The sequence below is a fragment of the Megalobrama amblycephala genome, linkage group LG23, assembly GCF_018812025.1.
Source record: "Megalobrama amblycephala isolate DHTTF-2021 linkage group LG23, ASM1881202v1, whole genome shotgun sequence".
Taxonomy (NCBI): domain Eukaryota; kingdom Metazoa; phylum Chordata; class Actinopteri; order Cypriniformes; family Xenocyprididae; genus Megalobrama; species Megalobrama amblycephala.
Genome location: NC_063066.1, coordinates 17817174 through 17826751, shown reverse-complemented (window position 1 = coordinate 17826751; position 9578 = coordinate 17817174). Strand labels below are relative to the sequence as shown.

The window sequence follows — 9578 nt, the reverse complement described above, 5'->3', positions numbered from 1 at the left end:
TGAATATACTTTGTTACTCACATCCTCACACACAATAACTGCACAGAACTGAGTCACTGAAGTGAACACAGGTTTATTTGTTAAGCATTTATTTGTGATGTTTTTGATGTTCCTACACATTACACCTGAGCTGCTCTCAGCCAGTCCCCCTCCAGGGATATGGCCTAACTTAGCTTGGTTTGCATTGGTTGTGTTGAGCACCTCGAGAAGGTGTTGTTTAGCACCTGACATTAGTCATTGTCGATAAATGTGATCGGCACCCTCGTGTAAGACACGATGGTATGTGTGCGGTGTGGAATAGCAATAAAAAGACACTCATTAGGAAAAACAGTGTGAGTGTGTGTATGTGTAAAGCGTGTTTGTCGGGCGGCAGGGTGATTGGTGTAGTGTCCCCCGGTGAGTCTGAGCTCTTAGTGCTGGATTCTGCGGATGGACTGGATCTGAGGGGTCTGGCTGTGGGAACCCCAGTTTCTCCAGTGCTGATAGTCTCCGCTGTGCCTCTCACACTCCATGATGTACTGCCTTCCCCTGTATCCTGGGAACTCGTAACACACAAAACTACACACATAGATGGAGAAATGAGGGTCAGGTATTTCTGTGCTGAAATGAAATAAGTACAGAGAAAATAAAATGAAGACTCACGCGCCACACTGCACATGCATGGAGCCCACTTCAGGGCCACACCATCCCATGCCCTGCAGAGAGGGGTAGTCGTCACACAGCTCCGCATTGCGGCCCAAGAAGTTCTCCCTCTCGAAGATGATCATGCGACTGCTCTGGTGAGACTGAGGGGAGAGCGAGAGAGAGTTTGAATCCATAGATCCACATACTTAAGTGATTATATATCACATAACAATATATTTTTAACTTATTAAAGTTAAAAAGATAATAAATAGTGAATTAAGTAGTTGTTTTGAATAAATATGTTTAATATCACATGAGAGACTCCAGTAGTCAAATAAAAGCTATAAATATGATTAAAAAAAAATATTTACAGCAAATCTCAACTGCTTGATTGATTATATTGTCACAGAATGAAAACTATATTTTCGGCCAACGATATATTAAAAGTTGGATATATAGTACATCCAATTTTGCATACTGTACACTCACATAAAGCAATATACTATATAGCAAATCTTGGCTGTGTGATCGTTTAGCAAATCTCTAATGCCTGATTGCTTGTATCATTAAGGCTTTAAGATATTATGATAGTATAAACATTAACATTGTACTTTGAAAAGGGCTATACAAATAAATTTGATTTGACTTTTTGATTCTTGATTTTTTTTTTTACATGGAGTGGGTCGCCTCATTGGAGCTGCCATGTTGAGGTAGCATGACCAGTCGAATGCTACTGGCTTTAAATAAATCCTGGTATGGACAGTTTCACTTGATGAATAATTATTAAATATAGGCCAGCGCAAAATACTGTGTGTACTTTTAAGATTTCTAGTTTGAGAAAGGAAATAACTCACAGCGCAGTAGACAGGTCTAAAAGACATGAGTCTCTCCACGTGGTAGGACAGGTTTCCACAGTAGGCATCCCAGTGAGGATACTCTCCTCTCTCCAGGATGAACTGCTGTCCCTGGAAGTCATGGTGCTCATAACCCACCCAGCTATTGAAAAAGAACATCCAGTCATACATAGGCACATACTATTGGTTGAAAGGTCCTTAAGTGTACATTCAACAAACACTATGACTTACGCGCCACTCTCCACACGAATAGAACGGATGTTGTCGAAGCCACACTCCTGGATGTTGCAGCATTCTGAGGTGAATTCCTGACATTTTCCCTGGAAGTGTTCCTGCTCAAACACAGTCACCTGGGACAGCAGAAGCACAAATGTAAAGTGTGTGAAAATGTTGTTTTCTAATAATATATATGCAAAAGGTACTCAAATAAATGACTTAAATGGGTTTGTTTGGCATGTGAAATTAAAGTGACAGCATATTGTATTGATCCAGATGCATAACAAATATTTTTTTAGAATAAATATGGGTAATTTCAAAAGAGATTGAACATATGTGTGTTTAATGACAGTTTACCTTGAAGAAAGGAGCCATTCCCATGCCAGAGCTGAACATGGGCTGCATCATGCCGTATCTAGAGAACCTATACATCTTTTTTTTATATCTAAAAACAGAGAAAAAAAAAACAGAAAACATAGTAAATATCAATTAAAATAATTAGATACAAATTGTGAAATGAACTCAAATAAATAATTGTTAGTATTAGAAGTAAACTGTGTTCTATGTCATTATTACATAAAAAGAGTTACTTAAAACATCCAATAATCGATGTATTAGATGAAATACGCATTTTATTCATAATAAAAATGTATTAATAAAGCGTTAATAGAACTGTTAGATTTAAATCAAAACCATTTACATAATGTGGCCATACTGAGATGATGTTTGTAAAGTAGACCATAATAAGTTTATAGTTGTGCCATGAGCTCGCTCCGTGAGATCTTACCGTTTTAGTCACTGAGCTAGAGAGTGGCACGCGCCTTAACGCCGGTTTCGCGTGGAGCTTTGAGAGAACCTGGCGCTTCAGTTTTATATCGACCACCGCGTGCGCGCACGCCTATGCGCGCACCCGCCATTGTGCGCGCGGTGCGCGTGGAATGCCTTCTGATGGGCTCGCGGGACAGGGTCGCCAGCTCAGCACATACTATAGAAGTGCCATATGGGTGTTGTGAGCCCATTCACTGACAAGTGCAGTGCGTTTTGGGTGAAAGCAGGAGACACAAAGGGTTTGGCCCCAGTACGTTCGCGCAGGTCAGCACTCCTGGTTACAATGAGCCCAAAATGCTGGGATTATCTAAGTGAACTTGCTCCAACTGAGTGTGGGTTTGAAATGATGTATTTGAGCTGCTGAGGAAAGTTGATGCTGATTTTCATGCAAGTTACCATTTTTACTCAAAGACTTGGGGGACCAAATGTAAAAGTTACAATGTCTGGTTAAAATGTTTTTTTTGTTTTTTTTTCCACCTGGGACATCCATGTTTGGATCAATATATAAAGACATTATATAAAGAAATGTATATATAAACACACCATGAAAGCTCCAAATGTTAAAAGATTAGTAGCAAAGTGATTTTACTTTATCAGGACAATCCATAACTAGCATTAAGGTGGGCGTGCATGTCCACCCAATATTCATATTTGATTAACGGTTGAATGTTGAATAATATTTTCTGTGACACAATGTGTTTATACATGTGTATTGTTGATATTTATTTATTTTAGATTTGTACATGTTGTTATTTACTTTTATTTATTTATATAATTATTTGTAGGAGAACAGCCATGTTTTGTGCATGAATATACAGCATTACTTTTATTTATTTACTTATTTATTTTATTCCCCCAATGCTGAATATGTGACTGAAATGCAAAATTGTGTAAACCACTATTAAATCATTGGTGAATTAGGAAAAAATCTTCAAAATTCAATTTCAGTCTCTAAAAATAAACTTTTGCCCCGATATTGCTTATATGTTTTAGGCTTAAAAGTTGAAGATTGTGTATTGATTTGTTAGGACTATTTGATTCTCTATGTCTCTTGCACACATATACTCTCTTTCTCACTCTGTGCTGATGATGTGGGGCTTCTTTTCTGTGAGTCTGCTGAACACGGCATGTTTCATTGTGTCAGTGTAATCCTTACAGACTCAGCGCCAGGGTATAAGAGCTGTGGGCACGGCCAGACGCAAACACTCTCAGAGTGAACCCTGGGTACGGACACACACTCTCTGAACACAGGTAAGACAGCAGAATATCCACTCACATACACATAAAACTTTAACCTAACAGCTTGGAGAGTATAAGAGGGTTGGTTTTGATTTGCATCACCATAATGAACACCACCACCCCACACTTCCCCTTTGTCCCTACCACTTTGTTTCCCTCAAAGACCCACTACATCCATTCCAAACATATATTTTTGACTTTTTCATCTCCTAAAACACTTTATCCCTCTCTTCCAGCATAGATAAGATCAAATATTATGTACACTAGAGGTTGCCCCTCCCATTTCTTTATTCCTTTCTCTCAGTTTCTCAATTCTGAGCTATATTACATTTCCTTTTTATTAATTCACAATTTTTAATTTTACCTCAGGCATCATGTCTTCCAGTGGAGAAAAAAAGACTGCCTCCCAGACCGACGGCAAGGCAGCCCAGAGCAAGAAGTCCGAGATGGGCATGATGTCCTACAGGGTAAATCTTTCAAATAAACATTCACATGTGCATGTCTCCTACGCTAGGTCGTTGATTTAACGTTACGCTAACAGGTTTCTCTCTCTCTATTAGATGTATGTGTTTGACCAGGAGAACTTCCAGGGACGCATGATTGAGATTAACGCCGAGTGCATGAACGTTTGTGATATGGGCATGGACAGAGTTCGCTCACTACGTGTGGAGTGTGGACCGTAAGCATCACCGTAAAATCTGCAGCTATGTAAAACGCACGTTTTAGAAAGAATAACATATCTCACTCACCTCTTTGTGTGGCCTCTGCAGTTTTGTGGGCTTTGAGCAGATGAACTTCTGCGGTGAGATGTACATCCTGGAGAAGGGCGAGTATCCTCGTTGGGATTCTTGGAGCAACTGTCAGAAGAACGATTACCTGCTTTCCTTCAGACCTGTCAGAATGGTGTGTAGATGCGCACACAATGCTCTCACACCTTCAGGCCTGTTATTTGAATGCATTCCAAATGCACTGATCACTTTTTCTCCTTCAGGACCCTGAGAAGCACAAGATCTGCCTGTATGAGGTTGGTGAGTACAAGGGCCGCAAGATGGAGATCATGGATGATGACGTTCCCAGCATGTTCTCATACGGATTCACCGACAGAGTTGGCAGCATCATGGTCAGCTGTGGAACGTAAGTGCAAAGTACCTGTTTTAATTCAAGTAACCAAAAAAGATATGGTTTTAATTTTAGTTAACTATAGGGCTGGGTATTGACACAATTTTCACAATTCGATTCCATTTCTATTCACATGCTTGCAATTCGATTCGATTCCGGATTCGATAAGATATCGATTATTTTGTATGTAATATATCAGATACAGTACATGGCAAATTTTCTAGAGGAAAAAAAAACTTTTAACTAATGCTGTAAACTACACATGGGAGTCAGTTGTTACTACTTTACTATAATATTTGAAGGTTAAAATTAACTAAAAACACTTAAATTTCACTCAATGTTGTTTTTTATAATAAATAAAGTTTAGAATTACATAATCATATTTCTACTCCAATTCGTTTTTTTGAAATATAAACATTTAAATCGTGGCTGTCATAACTGATTTATTCAAACATGCATATTGAAGAACATTAAACATTATAATGAATATGTAACAGTGTATATATTTATTAGAATGCTGCTCTCTAGAGTTAATTTTTCTAGCTGACTAACGAGTTTACGGCCACTGAATATGGTTTTTCTGAGGTAAATGTGACGTTACGTGACATTGTTTACAAGCTTTTATTGACGTCTTTTTGCGGTTGAAACACTGATTGAGCTATTACACGAGACATGATACAGATTTCGGTAAATTGTACTGTATCTTTTAACATACCTTCAGATGTTTATTCATGTTTATTTCGCGCTGTAACTGGTATTGGAGAGGATGTTCACATGCGGTCCGTGCTGCCGCCTCTCTTTAACTGAGGCGCTACAGTGATGTCACGCCACATTAAACAGCGCCAAAACGGTATTTATTTTTTTGAATCTCATAATAAGATGGATGTCATTTGAAATTTGAGACTTTGCTTCATATCAAAAGTAACAAAGCACAAAGATTATTGCGATTTATTAGTAAGAGGCGCACTACATGTTCTGTTCATTCATCAACTGAAAACAGACTAATCGATTCTTGGGATTTAAGAATCCATATCGGTTCGTAAAAATGAGAATCGATTAAAATCAAGAAATCTATATTTTTTACCCAGCCCTAGTTAACTATAACAACCCTGGTTTAAATATATAAATGAGTTTAAAGGGACAGTTCACCCATCATTTACTCACCCTCCTCATGTTGTTCGAAACTTTTATGAGTTTCTTTTTCCCACAAAACAAGATATTTAAAAAAATTTTGGTAACCATAGAGTTGACTTGTAGCTGATGGAAGTCAATGGCTACCGTTAACTGTTTGATTACAAAACATTTTTTTAAAATATCTTCTTTTGTATTCAATAAAAAAGAAACTCACAGGTTTGGAACAACATGACGGTGAGTAAATGATTACAAAATTTTCATTTTTGGGTGAACTATCCCTTTAAGCTGGTTCAATATCAAGGGTGCACAAACTAACCTGCAGACTCTTTTTTTTCTCAGCTGGGTGGGCTATCAGTACCCCGGATACCGTGGCAGCCAGTACCTGCTGGAGAAGGGTGAATACAGACACTTTAACGAGTACGGCGCCCGTTGCCCTCAGTTTCAGTCTGTGAGGCGTATCCGTGACATGCAGTGGCACCCGCACGGCTGCTACACCATGGCCAGCAAGTGAGGGCCAGACCCGGAGAGGAAGAGGAGAGGTGAAGTAGAGGGAGAAGGGCGCAAGAGAAAGGAGAGGAGGAGAGACGTCTGAGAGGCTGCATCTTCCCCATGTCGCTGTTATGAGGGGCGGATGTTTTCGAGGTGACAGACTCCCTGACTCACATTGCAGTCTGTGTCTGTCGAGCTGTTAAAGCCCAGCAGGGCAGTGATTCTCCCAGGCCTCTTAGTGTCTCTGTGTAGGGTGGAGGCACCGATAAACACACTTCCCTCTTCCTCCCTAGTTCCTCTCCTCTCTTTCTCTCCTGCATCATGGCTTCTTTTCTTTCCTTCCATAATTTATTTACATTTTTTTGTCATCCGTTCTTTCCCCTGCCCGCATCCCCCTTTCCCCAAGAGGATGGAAAGAGAGAGGGAGAGATGAAGGGATGAGGAGAGTGAAGCTCTTGTGCCCTAGAAATCTCTCTTTGCTTGCTGTACAGAATCCTGGTCACCTTTTCAATAAAAACCTAAAAGCTTGATAACAATTTTTTTGTCTTTGTCAATCTGTTCATGTCATGCATAATCATAAAATAGCTGTTAATAATAATCATGAGGCCCAGAATGAAATTTGCACTAGTAGGAAGGACAGCAGTGGTGTATTTTCACAGGAGTGTGAAAAGTAATGTCAGTTTACATGTGGGCTTACATCTTGATTTTTTAATTAAGTTTAATTAAGTGGCTGATATCGTCCACTGTCCATTGCGCTTTGGAGGATTTGGTTCAACTACAAACACGAATAAAATATTACAAAATTAAGATTTAGTGAGATGTAGGCTACTAAGAAGAGCAAGTGCAATACTGTCATCTACCGTTCTGTCCGAGTCAGAGGACATAGACCTACCTGTGACGCAAACGGTACGCATCACATTACCGTAAAGAAAGACGCCAGACCGTCAAACGTCCACGGGGCCAGTCAAGGAAAAGCCTTTCTCTGATAGCCTATTAAAATTCCCTTAACAGGCTTCAGGCCTCAGACAGACAATACAAATGACGTAAGGACACATCACATTACCTCTTCTGTTTCTACAAAAAATACAATCCAGACTGTTTTGCTCTACCTGTGTGGGAGTAGGTAGTAGCCATGTTTCTAAATCATGGAAAAGTCTGAAGTCATAAACATTTTGTCAAATATGAAGTTACACATATATTGCTCAGTTTTAACTGATCTTATGGGTAGACGTGCAGTCAAATCCTTATTCATGAATGACTGGAAAAGTGAAAATGCAAATGACTAAAAGTTAAGAAAAAAAGGCCTTTGTCTTTGAGGATAGTTAGAGCTGCTGTCCATGTTTTGCCTCTTTGTCACCATCTCTGTTTGAAACCTGCAATTGCAGTTATATGTGGAATTATTATCTTTACGTGTCTTGTGTATCGGCACGGCTCCTCAGTGCAGATGAATCTAATGTTTTCTGTCAGTCACCACATCGCTGTGGATACTGTACTTCAGAATCGCAGATTCTACGTCTTGGAAGTATGACCAAAATAGGAATTTTCACCAAAAAATGTCGTCTGAACAAGTAAGTAGCCTATCATGTCTGCCACTTTTGTTCTGACTAACTGTGGAAAAAGCATTATGCCTACAATAAATCGCGCTTCCAATGGTGATTAAATCTAACGATCGCTTAGCTTGGATCACGTCAAACCGTGCAAATTATTATTACTGTTATACTTTGTTCTCAAAATGTTAATGTTAACAACATCAGCATTGTGTGACTATGTGTATTTAGTGTGTATTAGCATTACCTGTAGATTTCAATTTCTGTAGCCAATCCACAGTCCGAAGTCTTTTGCGTTTGACTACGGGGTTGAGCAGGGACTCATTCCTTTCTGTTTACAGGCGTGACATAATGACGCAAAGAATTTCCCGCGGAAACCTACCAGTACCCATAGGGGTTATGCGCAATCTAACTTCCATATTCTGTAAAACAGATCAGATCCTTCCGGTTAAGGTCTTTTGTATGTGCTTAATGAAAAAAAAAAAAGCTGTTTTATTCAAGATAATTTAAAAGGAGTGAGCAAAGATGAGCATAACTGATGTCCCCTGCATATGCTGATTGATATTTAAAAGCTTTTTCATTTTAATTCTTCACATTAACGTTTAGATATTTAATAGAATAAAACACCTATAACAATGTGAACTAGGTAGTTTTGCTAATTACCGTAAAAGTCCATAGATATGCCGTCAGTTCATACTGCTTTTAACACTTTCTCTGACAAGCGGATGCAATGAGACCAGTTTTCCGGTTTGGTCATGTGACGTTCGACATATACCCAATTTTATTATAAAACATAATTACAATCTTGCTGTTGTGAATCGGGCTAAGGTAATGAGATAGTTTTGAACACTGGATGGTTATGTACTTGCTCAAAAATTGATTTCGGATAATTTTTAACCAAAAAAAGTCACGGACTGCAGCTTTAAATTACATTTCATCATAGTACTATCAAGGGACCGAAGTAGGCCTACTGCTGTGTTTGGAGTGGAATGTTTCGGGGAAGGACATACTGCCCTCTAGTGGTTCATTCTGGGTGAATGTGTTATAGCCCCTCTGTAGTCAATAATTATCTCTCTTAAAACTCATCTTGGATCACCAAAATTACATTTTTTTTTTTTTTTAAATCCTGTGAAAAAAAATTATCCATGCCGTAAAAAAGCTTGAATGTAACTCTACACCCTTGCTTCATTTAGCAGCACTGGTTTAATTAAGCCATGCTGTATATGTTTGGACCAAAAACTGATTCAGAAGAAGTGGAAGAGTGAATTACTGGCTCATCTACAAGTCAATCAGAATGGTAATACATTTTATGTATTGCTCTCTACAACGTCTGCCACATAACCGTATGATTAGCCTTTTGCTTACATTATCAAACAGCTAATAATGTGTTGCTAATGTTGTAACTGTTCGCCATCTCGGAGTCAGACAGCTACCTTCTAAAAATCAGCATCCTTAGAAACACTTTGAACAACTTAACATCAGCGGAGAAAGGCACAGGCACCATAGCATTGTAATATACATAACATAA

General features: G+C 38.9%; 2 protein-coding genes and 1 long non-coding RNA gene across 5 annotated transcripts; 1 reads left to right on the top strand and 2 right to left on the bottom strand.

The window, feature by feature from the left end:
* Positions 1 to 57: 57 nt before the first annotated feature.
* On the bottom strand, positions 58 to 4634 carry cryba1l1 (crystallin, beta A1, like 1). Of its 2 annotated transcripts, none has more exons than XM_048176047.1 (6): positions 4511 to 4634; positions 2052 to 2139; positions 1710 to 1828; positions 1479 to 1620; positions 643 to 785; positions 58 to 558 (listed from the first exon to the last, which is right to left on the bottom strand). In XM_048176047.1, the coding sequence occupies exons 2-6, from the start codon at positions 2124 to 2126 to the stop codon at positions 411 to 413; spliced, it is 627 nt and encodes a 208-aa protein (XP_048032004.1). In that variant the 5' UTR covers positions 2127 to 2139; positions 4511 to 4634; the 3' UTR covers positions 58 to 410. The 2 variants fall into 2 exon arrangements, with proteins under 2 accessions (XP_048032004.1, XP_048032003.1); XM_048176046.1 differs by lacking the exon at positions 4511 to 4634 and adding an exon at positions 2482 to 2600.
* Positions 2649 to 7039, top strand: crybb1l1 (crystallin, beta B1, like 1). 2 transcript variants are annotated; one of them, XM_048176045.1, is made up of 7 exons: positions 2649 to 2786; positions 3667 to 3773; positions 4131 to 4228; positions 4322 to 4440; positions 4532 to 4664; positions 4753 to 4895; positions 6354 to 7039. In XM_048176045.1, exons 3-7 carry the CDS (start codon positions 4136 to 4138, stop codon positions 6523 to 6525), a joined length of 660 nt encoding a protein of 219 aa, XP_048032002.1. In that variant the 5' UTR covers positions 2649 to 2786; positions 3667 to 3773; positions 4131 to 4135; the 3' UTR covers positions 6526 to 7039. The 2 variants fall into 2 exon arrangements, with proteins under 2 accessions (XP_048032002.1, XP_048032001.1); XM_048176044.1 differs by having other exon boundaries at positions 2655 to 2786; positions 3681 to 3773.
* On the bottom strand, positions 4751 to 8796 carry LOC125258869. The gene is made up of 4 exons (XR_007182697.1): positions 8714 to 8796; positions 8298 to 8472; positions 6331 to 6399; positions 4751 to 4886 (listed from the first exon to the last, which is right to left on the bottom strand). It is a non-coding gene; the product is annotated as an uncharacterized LOC125258869 (long non-coding RNA).
* Positions 8797 to 9578: the final 782 nt, after the last annotated feature.